At 45.3% G+C, this 17,748-nt stretch overlaps 1 protein-coding gene across 1 annotated transcript in view; it reads right to left on the bottom strand.

The window, feature by feature from the left end:
- BAIAP3 (BAI1 associated protein 3) overlaps positions 1–17,748 on the bottom strand; it is a 317,991-nt gene that overhangs the window by 94,739 nt on the left and 205,504 nt on the right. Inside the window, exons 8-10 of the mRNA XM_083153102.1 lie at positions 11,082–11,295; positions 7,340–7,384; positions 6,073–6,150 (exon numbers count right to left, since the gene is read on the bottom strand). Of these exons, the coding sequence (XP_083009228.1) occupies positions 6,073–6,150; positions 7,340–7,384; positions 11,082–11,295 (337 nt within the window). The remainder of the gene's footprint in view (positions 1–6,072; positions 6,151–7,339; positions 7,385–11,081; positions 11,296–17,748) is intronic.

Raw genomic sequence — 17,748 nt, 5'->3', positions numbered from 1 at the left:
GAGAAGAGGCTAGGGATTGACCACCCACTGTCCGGCATCAGAAGAGGCTAGGGAATGACCACGCACTGTTCAGTACCACATAAGACTTCTGAACTAGCTAGAAAACATTTACCCTGCAGCAGCTGTTTCATGAGATGCCCAATGGTAAATAACTTACATACAGGGCCAAGTGTTTTCGGATTGCAGAAAACACTTGGCCAAGGGAGCCATCTACCCTTTAACACTTTGTTTTTTCTCTTCCCATCAAGAACCCAGTTAAGTTAGACTGCCTCATTTATCCGCATTGACCCATCTGAAGGGGGACAGTGTTATGCGTCATGCACACCCCAATAAAACATATTGTTTGTGAGCGGCCATTTTGCCTGTTACATTGAATCCATCTAAAGGATTCCCCAGTATCTTCTCACAAGAGTGTACTTAAGTATTCTTCGCTACCAAATGTTCAAATCGTGATCGTTATTCTCTTTTTGCATCATTTTCAGAATTCAGATTTAAATTGAATTGTTATGTTATACGTACTGGTATTTTAGTAGTAGTTTTTCATTAAAAGTTAATTTTTAATATTCCTCATTCATTATCATTCTAAAAGTGTGCCCCAAAAAACCTTTTTGGTTCTGCCTATGTCACCCTTGTGACAAACTATATTTTTTCATGTCACATGATCTGCAGTATAGGGAACATCTAGGCATGTCACATGTTCTGCAGTATAGGGTACATCTAGGCATGTCACATCACATGATCTGCAGTATAGGATACATCTAGGCAAGTCACGTGATCTGAAGTATAGGGTACGTTTAGGCATGTCACATGTTCTGCAGTATAGGGTACATCTAGACATGTCACAGGTTCTGCAGTATAGGGTACATCTAGACATGTCACAGGTTCTGCAGTATAGGGTACATCTAGACATGTCACAGGTTCTGCAGTATAGGGTGCATCTACACCCATGCATGACATTAAGGGGGACATAAATTTCAGCCTACCTTATCTTATTTGAACCCAACCTTCCATATCCAACAAACGTTGGACAGATATTGGGAGGATTGCTAGACATACCGTTGTGCATCACATCTGCATCCAGAGGAATCAGGGTTTAAGCCCCATCATTGGATAGACATTAATTGTATTGTCATTTCACAATATGAAATATGGTCTGACCATCCACTGTCCTACGGTCAGGATAATAGACTAGGGACTGACCACCCACTGTCCTATGGTCAGGATAATAGACTAGGGACTGTCCACCCACTATCTGGCATCAGGAGACGAGGTTAGGAACTGACCACCCACTGTCCTGCATCAGGAGAAGAGGCTAGGGACTGACCACCCACTGTGCAGCATCAGGAGAAGAGGCTAGGGACTGACCACCCACTGTCCTACGGTCAGGATAATAGATTAGGGACTGTCCACCCACTATCCTACATCAGGAGAAGAGGCTAGGGACTGACCACTCACTGTCCTGCATCAGGAGAAGAGGCTAGGGACTGACCACCCACTGTGCAGCATCAGGAGAAGAGGCTAGGGACTGACCACCCACTATCCTACGGTCAGGATAATAGATTAGGAACTGACCACCCACTGTCCGGCATCAGGAAAAGAGGCTAGGGACTGACCACCCACTGTCCGGCATCAGGAGAAGAGGCTAGGGACTGGCCACCCACTGTCCTACATCAGGAAAAGAGACTTGGGACTGACCACCCTCTGTCCAGCAATTGGAGAAAAGGCTAGGGAATGACCACTCAGTGTCTGGCATCAGGAGAAGAGGCTAGGGACTGACCACCTCTATCCTGCATCAGGAAAAGAGACTAGGGACTGACCACCCTTTGTACGGCATCAGGAGAAGAGACTAGGGACTGACCACTCACTGTCCGGCATCAGGAGAAGAGGCTAGGGGCTGACCACTCACTGTCCGGCATCAGGAGAAGAGGCTAGGGACTGACCACCCACTGTCCTGCATCAGGAGAAGAGGCTAGAGACTGACCACCCACTGTCCAGCAATTGGAGAAAAGGCTAGAGACTGATCACCCACTGTCTGGCAATTGGAGAAGAGGCTAGGGACTGACCACCCACTGTCCGGCATCAGGAGAAGAGGCTAGGGACTGACCACCCACTGTCCGGCATCAGGAGAAGAGGCTAGGGGCTGACCACTCACTGTCCGGCATCAGGAGAAGAGGCTAGGGACTGACCACCCACTGTCCTGCATCAGGAGAAGAGGCTAGAGACTGATCACCCACTGTCTGGCAATTGGAGAAGAGGCTAGGGACTGACCACCCACTGTCCGGTATCAGGAGAAGAGGCTAGGGATTGACCACGCGCTGTCTGGCATCAGGTGAAGAGGCTAGGGACTGACCACCCACTGTCCGGCAATTGGAGAAGAGGCTAGGGACTGACCACCCACAGTCTCCTCTGGAATGGATGTATCAAGTGGTTTGTTCTGCAAATGGAGAAGGGGCTAGGGACTGACCACCCACTGTCCTGCAATTGGAGAAGAGGCTAGGGACTGACCATCCACTGTCCTGCAAATGGAGAAGAGGCTAGGGACTGACCACCCACTGTCCTGCAAATGGAGAAGAGGCTAGGGATTGACCACCCACTGTCCGGCATCAGAAGAGGCTAGGGACTGACCACACACTGTTCAGTACCACATAAGACTTCTGAACTAGCTAGAAAACATTTACCCTGCAGCAGCTGTTTCATGAGATGCCCAATGGTAAATAACTTACATACAGGGCCGGCGCTACCCACTCAGCAGCTCCTGCAAAGCAAGGAGACGCCATACTGAAAAGGCACTGTCTCCCTCCCTGTACTGGTAAAGCTTCCTCAGCCCTTACTGTCACTGCCTCCTGCACGCCGCCCGCAGCCCCTGTCTGACGTGCGGCAGTATGGAGAGGCTGAGCAGCTCCCTGCACCGCGCACACACTGTCCTCCTCCTGCGACCTGCCCCCTCTTCCTCACGGATACTTGAGCTGAGGCATGTAGTGCTGTCTGTGAATGCCTGGATGACATGTAATTTCCAGATCCTCCCCCTACCCATTGCTCCCTGCGCCTGTCAGCTGTCAATCAAATGACAAACCGGCAGCAGCGCCGCCTCCCCTCCCTTCCCTCTTCTCAGTGTGCTGTGCCAGTGCCACGGCCAGTCCTCAACACTCTGCCCCCCCCTCCTGCTGCACATACTTTTGTACTGCTTTCGGATTGCATCGCACACACATTGCATGCATGCCGTGCGATGCGATCTATTCCATAACGTATGCGATTCTTGCAGCATGTATGGGCACCTTTAGTGCCTGCAACATTTTGCGGACACAGCATACATGTACATGTACCCGAAATCCTCCATAGGATCGCATGTTGCATACACTCCCACAATCGGGCTGCAGCTTGTTGCAATGGCAATGTTAAAGGGCGCAAAATGTATGGTTTGCAGGAGGGCGCCGGACACCCTAGCACCGGCCCTGCTTACATATTAGTTTAAAGGTCCCATAAACAGCGAAGAAATATAAATAAAATGTTTTTGATCCATATGTTTTTCTGAGAAAATTTATTTTTCCAGCTTTGACGTGGTGGATGTAAAATGTCAGGTCATAATGAGGGCTAAAATGGAAAATGCCTAAATGATGGAGAGACTGTAATATTTAGTGAATTGCTTTTCTCTTAATTGCCATAGTTACGCAGAACATACTGCTGACATATCCTGTGAAAAGACTGTGGGGACATTTATTATAAAACATCACTTGTAGTGTCTACTAATTGGGGCATAAACTTGGTTTATGTATATAAAAGTCTCATCTGTATTTTACAGTTATTGGGTTTTGTAATGAAATATGCCCACACAATCTGTTCTTTGATATATATAATCAGGGCTATTTTTCAGCAGGCTCCAGCAGGAACTATGGCCCTTATTCTAGTTCACTCTTTCTGACAAAATATTTCTTAGATGGACAAAACCATGTGCACTGCAGGTGAGGCAGGTGTTACTTGTGCAGAGATAATTAGATTTGGGTGGGGTTTTACACCTGCCTCACCTGCAGTGTACATGGTTTTGTCCATCTAAGAAATATTTTGTCAGAAAGAGTGAACTAGAATAAGGGCCACAGTTCCTGCTGGAGCCTACTGAAAAATAGCCCTGTGTATAATGTTCAATAATTAATGCAACAGTCTATGAAGAAATAATAATGGTACTTATGTATTATCTGGGCTCCCATGTTAAATGCACCCCATTTTTTCATAGCCCTACTATCCAACTACGCATGGAGTTGATTTTATATAGTGTGGCGAGCGCAGCGAGCCACCGTGTCCGAAGCGTGGCGAGCGGACGCGGTCTCATAAGAAAAACGGGAGCCCAGATATTACATAAGTACCATAATAATCTATTTATATTAAGTGCTGACACATTAAGCCTTGCTATACACTCTGGGGATAATTGGGCCGATTCAGGCCTGATCACACGGCCGCAAAATTCGCAGTGACCAGCGTTCAGTTAAGGCCCCGGCCCGCTAGAGTGAAATTCCACCTTGCAAATTATTAATGGCTGTATACGGCTAGAAATCTATTCTCAGCGATGCAAATATGTCCAATAACCATCATAACAGGCTCGCCATCGATTTTTACACTGGGCACCAGTCATTGTAGGCTCAGAGTAGCCAGGGACTTACTGGGTGGTGTGATGGATAAAGGCATAGCCAGCCTGGAGCTGACGTCACACCCTTCCCTAATATGCTCAGGCATGCACAGCGGATTCCCGGACACTCCCAACGTTTTCCTAGGCCCGTCTGCGGTTTTTAATTTGCTTTTGCATGGGGATGGCCCATGAAACGCTGGGGGTTCCCATCAGGGCCGTCTTTTTGTATGGGCTTAATGGGCACTTGTCCAGGGGCCCCAGGTGTATAATGGCCGAATCCTGATAGCTGAAGATCCCCTTTTTCCAGGGATACCAGAATTTTGAAAATCGGCCCTGGGGAACTGGAGATATTTAACTTCAAAGCAGCAGTCCACATCCAACCTGTTAATTGCAATTCCCAGTCATATTTCTCAGGTTCTCTATGACCTAGAGTTTTTCTGAGAGTATATTCCAAAAGCTGGGACTCTCCAACACTAGTGGCTTGTCTCTGTCATGCCCATAATCAGAGATATCAGCCTTCCAGCAGCCGGTCCCTGCTTCAGCTCCAAACGTCTGGTGTACAGTTTTAGATTTTTGTAAATGGATTGCTCTGGCTCCTGATCTCTGATCCCCAAGTTTCCAGCACCTCCTGAAAGTTGGGCCTCTAGGTTTTTATGAAGGCTAAGAAATCTATTTCCATATAATGGCGATATCTGCAGCCAAACAAGCTGCCCTTCCACCGGAAAATGACGAATATTAAGCCCACTCCATTATCCAACCCTCCCCTGGGTATAAAACACCCCCTACCTCCCTGGAAGTCATTTACAAGGGACCCTTCATTCAGCTCAGTGCCCCCTTCCACACGTTAGTGTTCTCCCTCCCACCTGTGCAGTAAAGGAGTAATTAGCAGAAGTTACTGCTCCAGGTCCTACATGTTGAGTGGAAGATAAAGCACCCCCTGCCACCCGTGGGACATCAAAGCTGCTGCTGATAGCACCCCCCACCCCTAGGAGGGGAGAAAGGGTAAGGGCCCCAGTGCATTGCTTTGCCCAGGGGCCCACACTGCTGTTAAGACGGCCCTGGTTCCCATGCCCCATTACCGCCACCGCCTCCATCCGGCCCTGTCCTGCCCCCGTCTGCCCCCCACCTGTGCGAATGCGCACACACACAAACCCTGCACATGCGCATATGAGAATATGTGCATGCGCAGAGGCTTACCATCGGTCCCCTGTGTGAACACGCGGGGGACCGATGGAACCAGGCCCAGAATATGAAGTTTGCCCTGCCCAAATGAGCGTTTAATATATCTAATTTGATATAAAATATGAAGAGACTAGAAATTGTATTACAAAGGGTGAGATTTATCAAAGCTTGCAGAGTGTTTCACATGGCTAGAGGCTGGTGTGCTGTGTATGTTCAGATTTATGAGATGTTATACAATATAGTCATGGCAGTGGGAATGGAATGCAACTTACCTGCCCATCCCCTTAAAGCCAGTAACTTCATTAAGCTTCTTGCAGGCCTCTGCCACAGACACATCATCGTCGTGGTCCCTGAGAATAAGTACAGTATATGTGCCATTGTAATGTACTGCACCCTAAGCATATACAGTGGTACTTATGTATTATCTGGGCGCCCGATTTTTTGATTGGGTCGGAAAAATCGGGTCGATCGCATCGCATGCAACCAAATCACATGCGATGCGATCGACGCGATTTTTACATTGGATTCAATGTTAAATGGTCCCCGAGACCCGATTTTACATTGGGTCCAATGTTAAATGCCCCCCAGACCCCATTTTTTATTGTATACCCACCCTGTTCATACCCCCACTATCCAAGTGGGCATGGAGTTCATTTTATATAGTGTGGCGAGCGCAGCGAGCCACCGAGCCCGAAGCATGGCGAGCATAGCGAGCCCCTCGCGGGGACGCGGATTACTTAAAATGTATTCCGCGTCCCCTCGCAGGGCTCGCTTCGCTCGCCGCGCTTCGGGCTCGGTGTCTCGCTGCGCTCGCCACGCTATATAAAATCAACTCCATGCCCACTTGGATAGTGGGGGTATGAACAGGGTGGGTATACAATAAAAAATGGGGTCTGGGGGGCATTTAACATTGGACCCAATGTAAAATCGGGTCTCAGGGACCATTTAACATTGTATCCAATGTAAAAATCGGGTTGATCGCATCGCATCGCAAGCGATTTGGTTGCATGTGATGCGATCGACCCGATTTTTCCGAAAAAATCGGGTCCATCGCATCTGATTGTATGCCTTAAGTTAAGGGCGCCCAGATACTACATAAGTACCTATACAGTATATATATGGCATTTACATGAAGGTACAAGTACCATATCTCTCTCATTCACAGCCAGCTAATCACAAGCAGGCTAGCCTGGGGAAACCTTGTGATTGGCTGGCTGTGGACTACTTACGCAGTAAGAAAGAAGAGAAGATTGTGTTTAGACTATGACACTTAAAAGTTGGATTTTGCACAGTGAATGCACAGCGCGACATATACTCATGCGCAGTGGTAAACTGTGCACTGCGTCTGCATCTGGGTCAGACCCTAAATAAATGTAATACATTTATATATATCATATGGATTCCTAGATCACCAAATATTAAAATGTATTTAAACTTTAAGCTGCCGATGTTGCGGTATGGATGCTTTCCATATAGCTAAGTATTTATGGATGTATTGCAGGTTTGCTGTATACTACTGTTTAATCCTGGTGCACATACCAGATATCCAGGTGAAGCTGGTCACTATAAATATCATCAATTTCACTGTAACAAAAAAAAAACACACAACATGTTAATTATGTTATATAAAAATGATAATAATAATAATAATAATAATCTAATAAACGACAAATATGAAGATGATTTTTTATTAAGATTGTGAATATTTCCCTTCGTTTGCGTCGAACAACATTGTCAGTACCCATGTAATTAAAGAGATGCACCTATTTTGAGCAAAAGCTGTAGCCCTTTCTAAAGAAGGTGAATCCACTTGGCTAAAAGAATCAATATCCATGAACTCACCATCAGGTATCTTCATGCCCAACACGTTATTAAACCTAAACCATACTTAAACTTAACTTAACCATACCTTAACACTACAAATAAAGACACAGACACAAGTGCTGGCGTTTCAAACTTGAATGTCAAATTAATTTTGACAACTTATATATATAGACTATCAAAATTGTGGTCGGCACCAAAGAACGGTCAAGACAGGAAAGTAGGGGTAAACATCACCATATCAAACATACACCGCTGGTGACCCCTCTCCCAGCACAACCATCCTTGCCGATGGTGTGGCCATCTCCCGGGCAGAAGCATGGCTCATGACAATCGATGTCAGGGAGAGTTCACCCACTATCTTCGTATACACACAGATACTCAAGGTGACCGTTCTTTACCACCGCCGAGGAAAGGAAATAGGGTTGAGGGGGTGGGGCTTCTGAAGGAAAGAGGAAGATCACCCTGTCACGTGATCATTTCTATCTTGCCTACTCCCCCCTAAACACCCTGATTGGCCTATCCTCTAACTCATTTACATACCCCTGCCTACCAACAAACGTGTCAGCATGCCAGAACCTTTTAGTGGTTCATGCCTCTTCTGGCGTAATCAGCCTTCAGATTTTCTGTTGTAATATATTGCATCATCCAAAGGCAGGAGCTGGGTGCCCAGGGCATTTATAGCTGTGTGTGGGTTGGCACATCTCGCAATACACCAATGAATTTACTTTTGCAGGACAAGATATTTAATTGAGTTTCAAAGGTATGAAGAGAGAATTAACAGTGATATTCCGTTGTTAGTAGGTTAATGTATAATCAGTTAGAAATTATGCATGTGCGCTGTGCAAGTATTAACATTGCAGGTGTACAAAGGAACACACACACTATGAACAGCCTAGTGACTTCATCAGTGGTGTTGGTTGATTGATAGAAGATACAGCCGTACTCACTGTAAAGGCCCCCATACACTAGCCGATTTTGGTCAGATTTCGGCCAGATCAGTCGGATCTGGCCGAAATCGGACCAAAATCGGCTAGTTTTGATGTCCCCTCAGATCCGATGCGCATCGGATCTGCGTCGGGTGGTCGGACCTGCTGCATGTCCGACCACCCGACTTGGGACCTAGTGGGGCAGCGCGGCAGTGGAGGGAGCAGGGGGGGCTGGGGACGCTGCTGGGGACACAGGCGGCATAGAGCCGGGCAGGGGGAGCCGGGAGCTGTCAGTACTGAATAAAAAAAAAAGCCCATACAATGAATGGGCGGCCTGTGATTGGCTGAGCACTCTCTCAGCCAGTCAGCAATTGGCTGAGAGAGCGCTCAGCCAATCACAGGCTGCCCATTCATTGTATAGGCTTATTTTTCTAGCACTGACAGCTCCCGGCTCCCTCTGCCCGGCTCTATGCCGCCTGTGTCGTCCCCCCCCCCCCCCCCTGCTCCCCGGGTTTTTTACATGTGATAAATCGAGACGATTTATCACATGTAAAAAATGGCACATCAAGTGCCAATCTAATCAAGCTCCCCCGGGGAGCAGCCGGGGAAGCTCAGGGGGAAGTCGGGGGCGACTTGTCCTAAGGACAAGTCGCCCTATTGTATGGGGGCCTTTACAGGTACACTGGTGATGGAGTGGAGCATAACCAGAGTGTCATACAGCTCACCAGCAGGTGACTGAATGCTGCATACAGGTAGAAGTGCAGGGATGCTGAAACGTCTTATGTAGGTAATGATCCGGTCTCTCATTTCAGCAAAGTTGAAGACTTCTGTCTCCCAATATGTCACTGCACTGTCTCACACAGTAAAGAACAAGGTGGCCTCTGCACATGCTCACTGTAGATATCTGTGGCCATATTGGGACAGGGCATGAAGCCTCCATGAAGAACAGCAAGACTGGAGTATGCTCAGGTTTTGACTATGAGTGCTCGCAAGATGCTGGCATTTGGAGTCACCCTATACATTTATAGAGTTGTCTTCTTGGCCATTTAGGTGCATTTGGTGCAGGTAAACACTGTTCTGAACATAGCTAGTGACTCATGTAATAAATAACGTATAAAAGCAATATTATACGAGCATACAGTAGATATTTGTTTGATAATAAAAATAGTCCTAAAGTGCTACTAAGATAATTTTTTTTATAAGAGTATAGTGCCTGCCCTCAAAAAACCTTGTGCAATGAGTCATGCAACGGTATAAGAGATGTCCAATCTCCTAAAATAATGGCTAAATAAATGATTAAAGAGTACATAAAAACATATAAACGCATAAAAAACTTGCACAATTAATATTCGTGGATTGAGCAGATATTATTGCTGGTGGCAAAGGATGATAATAATTGATTTCAATGGTTTGTTGTGACCCACAGTTAATCAATAAATAGGGACCAGGCTGGTAATGGAGGATGATGATTGTTGTTAGGCCCTTATTCAGATCTGATTGTAGTACAAATTTGTTCTCAAAATGGGCAAAACCATGTGCACTGCCGGTGAGGCAGATATAACATGTGCAGAGAGAGTACAATTTGGGTGTGGTGTGTTGAAACTGAAATCTAAATTGCAGTGTAAAAATAATGCAGACAGTATTTACCCTGCACAGAAACAAAATAACTCCCACAAATCTAATTATCTCTGCACATGTTACATCTGCCCCACCTGCAGTGCACATGGTTTTGGCCATTTTGAGAGCAAATTTGTACTATGATCAGATCTGAATAAGGGCCATTGGGCCAGATGCACTAAGCTTCAAAAGTGATAAAATGGAGAGTGATGAACCAACCAATCAGCTCCTGCCTGACATTTTTCAAACACAGTCTTTGACATGGCAGGTAGGAGCTGATTGGTTGGTTGTTTATCACTCTCCATTTTATCACTTTTGAAGCTTAGTGCGTCTGGCCCATAGTCAGTTAGTATGTGCACAGTGAGGTGTCCTGCAATATTGTGCAGGTGTCCTTTGCGGTCCACTGCCAGAAGAGGCAGCACACGCATGTTCGTTGCGTGTCTGCGCGTGCATGCGTGCACAAATGCCAGGCCCGATTAGTCCGTCACTGTGGTCAATGATACTCAAAACACCCAGACCCTGGGCGATATGTACAAAGCTTGAAAAAGTGAGAAAGATAAACAAACAGCTCCTGACTGCCATGGTACAGGCTGGGTTTGAAAAATGATCCTAAGAAGCGGATTGGCTGGTTGTTTATCCCTCTCCAATTGATCCCTTTTTGAAGCTTAGTGCATCTGGTCTGGGCACATACGTGTAACATAAAGAATTGGTGTAACTCCGACTCTAAATAAGCCCCATTGTCTGCCACGCTGTAAAACCTGGAAGTACAATGCATTTGATATAAAGCCCAAAATAGTGTGGAGGGTTCTGCTCACAAAAATTATTTTAGGAGAAGGTTCTGAAACCCTTCTCCAGCTGAGCAATGTTAACGTGAACTATAAGAAGGTTTAGGTGCTCAGTGTAGCATCACTTACAAAAGGAAGTTTTCGTTCCAAATTGGATTCAAGGTATTGCTTTTGACCTCAGTGACCTGGATGTACTTTGCAGGCAGCACTTCCCTTATACTTGAACGCTTCTCCATTTTGTCTTTCTTCTTTCTGAAGCTAAATTTCCTCTCTTTCTTTTCCTCGGTTTCTTTTGAGCTTTGAACAATCATAATCCCCAGCATGCAATACGGGTCGCTGAAACCTATTCCAATTATAAAAAAAAGGCATATATCGAAATCCTGAAGAATTTGTACTTAATGAGAAATATACTTTCATAGACTTGTTAGAACCCACCGAAAAATATTTTGCAATTTAAAAATGTCATATCTGAAGCATAACATTGTTAGTCTGGGTATCGTTCTGGTTATTGTGTTTCAACTGATTAAAATAAGTAATATCTGCAAAGAGGAGCATTATAAAAGTGTGCTAAAGTGCAATGGATATCTTAAAACAAATTGGATAAGTGATATTTAGTGATGAAGCAATTAGTTTACTTGCGCGACACAATGGGCTATACATACAATAACACGTAATACAATATAATAGGGTTACATAGTCTGATGCTAATTAAGCTGCCATAGCATTTGTTGGAAAATTGGAAATGTTTTACCGAGGTGTGTAGATGTCTCCTTAGGAATGTAATATCCAATAAAACCAATTAAAATTACATTTTTTAGAGGTACTACTAATGGCTTCATTAAACTGTCCACTAATTGGGACTCATCTGACCCAGCAGCCTAACAACAGGATTGGACCAACCTGACAAATTCTTACAGGCTAAGCCATATGTTCCGTTATGGACAACATTTTGAATGTCTACATACTGAAGTGACTGCATCCTATTCGGACCGGGCAACTGAAACATGATCTGTAACACATACAGTATAGTGCATACAGGATTCCATTACTTTTGAGCAGATTACTTTACATTTGTATTTTATTTAGTCAACAATTAATATTTACTGTATGACACTCTAATTAAGCAGTATGCAACCACCGTGTAATGATGAGGATATACATTTTATTTGCATATATATAATAATGTTCCAATCCAAATAAACACAGTCCTATTATATAGTGGTAAATGGCTATACAGAATTGATATTACCAGAATCTGAGTAACTAATTCCATTCAGTTCTCATATTATAAAACATCCTAGCTGGGTATATTTTCATATCACATCAATGTTCCTAGTTTAAAGTTGATCAGATGTTCCAAGCTGAATATTAAGAACGCAAGCTCTGTCCACATTTCCCATCTTTATTGCTGTGAGGGCTGGAGAAAGCGAGCCAGGGGTGGGGTATAACATGTATAGTGCTCTCTCCAGCTGCTCACAGTACACCGTGCTATGTCGTAAAGTAAAAAAAAAGAATAATAGAATCCCTACCCCTTGCTGGTATACTAGATATAAGGATATTTAAATGCATTTATAGCAGGGCTGGGCAACACCGGCCCTCCAGATGTTGATGAACTACACATCCCAGCATGCCTTGCATCAGTTTCAGCATGGCCACATAGCAAAACGAATGCAAAGCATCCTGGGATGTGTAGTTCATTAACATCTGGAGGGCCGGTGTTGCCCAGCCCTGATTTATAGGATAGTCAGTTGCAGTACTGTAACAAGCGCTCCCGGCACCCTGTTCTGCCACGCCTCAATCACGCACAGGGGGCGGGGTCTCCATCACCTGGAAACTATAGCAATCTCCAGAGTCTGGGCTGTACTGTCACATGCATTCCATGCAATCTGCAAGCCAGAAGCGTGGGCAATGGGGTGGGCACTGGGCGATGGTGCGCCCACAGAGCCTTTGTCCTTTCAACCCACACCTAGTTATGGCACTACTCAGATGCTTGAATCACATTTCCCAAATATGTGGAGAAAGATAATACTCTATTAGTAACTGCTCCCAGCAGGGATTTCTGTTCATTTTGCCATAATTCTCCCTCTCCTGGCAAAGCAACAAACTGACTAGCATCCACCATTAAATATGTTTTACATTATGTTACTATATCTCGGTTTATTGGTTTGTTTTTTTAGAATATATGAATAAAATGTTGTTTTACTTTATTCTATATTTATACTTAAATTGTGCACCGATAAAAAGAGAGTCTTGCTTTAAATCTTTGCATCCTAGGTTGTGTATAAAAATGACGGTATCTTATCCTTGGAAGCATCACCAGCCAAGTGCAGCACATATAATTAAGGGGCTGACTCACAGACACTCGCTGCTATGACTGATTTAGCATCTAATTTTATGTGAATGCTAGCAACGGCCCACCCACTGGTGTACGCGGGGTGTCTGCTTCCGCAAAGACTGGTATGCCCACTGTCTGCGTCTTAAGACACAAAATCCCGCTTGGTGCATTATAGATGCTACTGTACCATCAGAAACACCATTGAAACTTGCCCATGCCACCTGCTAGGTGCAGAATCCCCATCAGTGTAAGTGCCTGAGAGGCAGATGTACTAAGGCTTGGATATAACGATAAAGTAGAGAAAGATAAACTACCAGCCAATCGTCTCTGGTCATTCTCATTCAAACACTTGGCGGGATGTACTATACTAAAATTCAGCTAAAATTATGAAAAAACGAGGTTTCTGAGTTTTGGCCATATTTCTATATGTAACAAGTTCCGGAATGCAATGGGCCTACTATGGGCTTCTTTTCATATTCCCCACCCCCCATAAACTCCAAGTAAACAGCTCCAAACAGACATTTTCTGTCAATCACTTTGCAAAGGAATCCTCGGTGCAACTGTGGTCTCAGTGGCACCTTGGTGGCACCTTGGTGCATGTGCATTGCAATCACAATACATGCGTAGTCTATTGAGAATCCCTCCATTGTGTACAAACATGAATTAGGAACCTTTTCTGTCTCGATATATCGCCCAGTGTGTACCCATGTCCTGGATACACTAACTGATGGAGATTGTTCCTGTGAACAGATTCATCTGCCTATTAACGAACCACACTTTCTGTGAAATGGGCATGTCTGGGCAGTAACTGGGCCACAAAGGACTGCCCCATTATTTGGGAGTGTCATATGTAGGTCATTCAACTTCCATGAGTGATCGGAGCATTCAGACAGAGATAGAACGTCTATTTCTGACATATCTTTTGCTCCTTCAGTGGCTAGGATTAATGCATACTGTACTTTGTCGGATTCTAGCATTTGCATACAGCAAGCTAAGTAGGCGTTCGGAATAGTGGTTGGAGATCCATACAAATGAGGCTCTAAAGCTGGCCATACACTTAAGTGATTTTGCCCGATTTCAGCCGATTCCAATGCATCGGGTCGAGAAATTGGGCAAATCACATGTGTTTTAGACCCAATGCGCAGTCTAGTGTGCACCGGAGCTCTAAATCGTAAGTGCTGCATGTTGGACCTGTTGGATCGTACAGCCTCCTACAGCACTTGCTGGGATTGCAGGAGATATATTGCATGCAAAAGACCCGCATGGGCGGTTTAAAGGGGGATTGGCTATGACTTCTCTTGGATAAGTCGCACTAATGTATGGGGGTCTTTAGCCTGGCTACAGATTATGATGATTTGTTTCACTGACTTTTCTTTATACGTAAAGCTGCTACGATTTGCGCTGACAGCAGCCAGGAAGCAAAACCAGATGCAGGGGTTGAAGATACATTTTCTTTTATGTCCGTATAACTAGCAATTTTTGCACTTGTTGACAATCCTTCACTTTGCTGCGTATAAATGTATCCTCCTGTGACTTCACCTCCACAGGTACCCGATTGTGTCTCAATTGTCTGTATTTCAGGATGGGGAAAATAAGAATATAAAATCCACCTGATAGTAACTGTTAAAATAGGTTTAAAAATAGCCCGGTAGAACTAAGAACATAATGGCGGTTCAGACAAAGGGCAGCGAGCTTGTTTAGCACTTTCTGCACAAAGAATTCCTATGTGAGTATTGTTGTTCCTATAACTCAGAGACAGCTAGATTCCCCAGCTGAGGATCTGAGAAACCTCAGGTCTGTGCTCTCCCTCCCTGCACTGCCTACAGCTTCTCAGCAGGGGAAAATGACTATGATTAACCTATTTACCAGCCAGGCCTTTGCCATAGCCCTAAAGGATATTTATTTTGACTACTGTACTCATGTTTTGTTCTTTATGAGAATACCGGGGCCTGGGCTATTTGTCCTCCACCTGATATACCTCAGGTCCGGCCTTCAACAAATGCTTTTAGCGCCACATGGCAGTACATATTTTGGGAAAGTGCGGTGTCCGGTTTGCAGCCATGCAGAGAGCGGATAAGCTGCTGTAAGCGTCATTGACATGATCTGATGATGTTGCATAGGAGCCAGAGAAGAAACTGAGGGAGGAAGTGAAGCTGGATTTACAGCAGACTGCCATATTTATGGAAGTTCTCCAGACTCACAGAATAGTAGGCAACCCTCTCGGATCCTGCCCACTCACTAGGGCATTACGATAGAATTCACTATGAATCACTGCCCACCAATATGATCAAATGCTGCAAACTGTGGCATTACAGGATACATATGGATGATCGGTGGTCAGGATGTCAGTAATCAGAATAACAACGATGGCATCCTGAAGGAGGGAATCCCAACAGGGTCAGGTAAGTATAATTACCCTCCCTCTGCCCCCAACCCTAAACCTTCCTTCCTGCAGCCTAATCCTAAACCTCAATCCACAAAAACACCCTCCCCACTAGTGTCTAATCCTAACTCCCACACCCCACCGCCTTAACCTAACTCCCCTACCCGCAGCCTAACCCTAAATTCCCCCACCCTAACCTGCCCCGCATACTCACCAGTCACTGCTCAAGAATCTCTTTTCCATAACATTTCTGGTAAAATTTGAACCAAACTCAATAGCACCTTTGTGCGTATACTGTCACTCAACAGATAACTACTGTCTTCAGGGAAGGATACCTCCTGTCATCAGTGCCATTGCTTTAGTGATAGGGTGACCCTAAATTCTCGTGTCTGTGTCAGATCAGATGGGAGCTGGCTGGAGAGTGCTGTCCATCTCCCACATAGGGAGTGCTTTCTCGCATGCTTCTCCCACCTGCTCATCATCACCTTTAGCCCACCATTGGACCACAGGTGCGAGGGATAACGGGGAGTTGATGCTTTAGTGTTCCCCTTGCTGGGATCCTTCTGCTGGTGAGACTCTGTGTGTTGTAGCTGTGTGTTCCTCCTGCCCCCTCCATGTCCTCCAGTGTATGTCTGTTATTTACTGTATGTCCTCTGCTGTGCTCTTTGCTGGTGGCTTGGACTTTAGCTGCCTGGAGCTCTTTGCTGTGGCGTGTGGGTGGTCCTAGTTGGAGGGTGGCTTGTGGGTGGTCCTAGTTGGAGGGTGGCTTGTGGGTGGTCCTAGTTGGAGGGTGGCTTGTGGGTGGTCCTAGTTGGAGGGGGGGTTTCTGCCTTTGCTGACCCCTTGCTGGTGTTGCTGGTGGGTACAAGACCTTTGTCCAACCCCTCATTGGTGTGTTATACTGCCCCCATCCCTGTCACTTCTTATGTCTGGTGGCTGCTGGTCGGGAGTGGCATGGATGAATGGAGGAAGGGCCCATGTTACCACGTGGCTGAACAGAGAGTCGACAGACAAGTTTTTGACGGGTTGGCGTAAGTTAAAATGGGGATGAAGGGGGAGTGGGGGTCATGGCATGAGTGTTGCCTGTTTTATCTGCACTGGGCTCCACGATATCTGATGGCAACCCTGAACAGTCGGGCCTTTAGAAATTTCCATACATTGGCAGCTGCAAATTATCGGTCAACTATATGAACATCGGCCGTGCATGTAAATTGAATGGGAGTCAGAACAAAGCCCTAACTGATATACAGACATGAAAAAGTTTCAAACACTGGTAAATTTCTATGGATAAAATAGATCTTAGACTCTCCTAGGGGTAAAGTTATCAAAATCTGTCAGCTGCCAGTGGTGCTGGACTTAAAACAAAAGAAGAAGAAAAAAAGCTTACAAAGCAGAGAACATTGGATCTGTACCAGTTTCTCTTTTTTCTTATATTTTGTTCTAGCTTTGAGAGTGGACGAGTTTGATAAACCGGCCCTGTGGACCTGCTCCAATTTTTTTCTTTCTTATCTATGTCTTCAGCTATTAAAAAAACAATCACATTTGCAGCAATGACCACTGATGCACGTAAAGTCTCACAAGGGATGTATGCCACCAGCTCACTCGCTTACTGCTGTTATTGCTGACCTTTCCTTATACAGTATATAGATGAACGGCTCCTGACATGTGCCCACAGCTGCTGTCCTATGTACCAGCAGAAGGCCATGCCCCAGCTCCCAGTTACAGCATCTGAAGGATGCACATCTGGTATGCAAGAGCTGCTTTGGTCTTAAGGGCTGCATTCTGCCAACAAGAACTGATATGAAAATAATATATATATTTTTATTGCGTGTATCTATCTATATACGTATGGGGTTATGCTGGTTGATTCACAAGGCTGCGAATTCGCAACCTTGCAATTCCACCAAACCACATCCTGCGAATGTGAACCCACCCACCTCCCTCGCAGTGCGGGTCGCCCACACAGGCTGCAAATGGATGTTTAGCATAAACATCCATTCGCATGCCGCGGGTAACCTCCCACATCTTTCGATGGTCGCTGACCATCGAAAGATGTGAAAGGTACACACATATAAAAG

This window comes from Crinia signifera, chromosome 7 (genome assembly GCF_055691185.1).
Source record: "Crinia signifera chromosome 7, ASM5569118v1, whole genome shotgun sequence".
Classification (NCBI taxonomy): Eukaryota; Metazoa; Chordata; class Amphibia; order Anura; family Myobatrachidae; genus Crinia; species Crinia signifera.
Note: the sequence above shows the minus strand (reverse complement) of the source record. Positions and strands in the feature narration are given on the sequence as shown.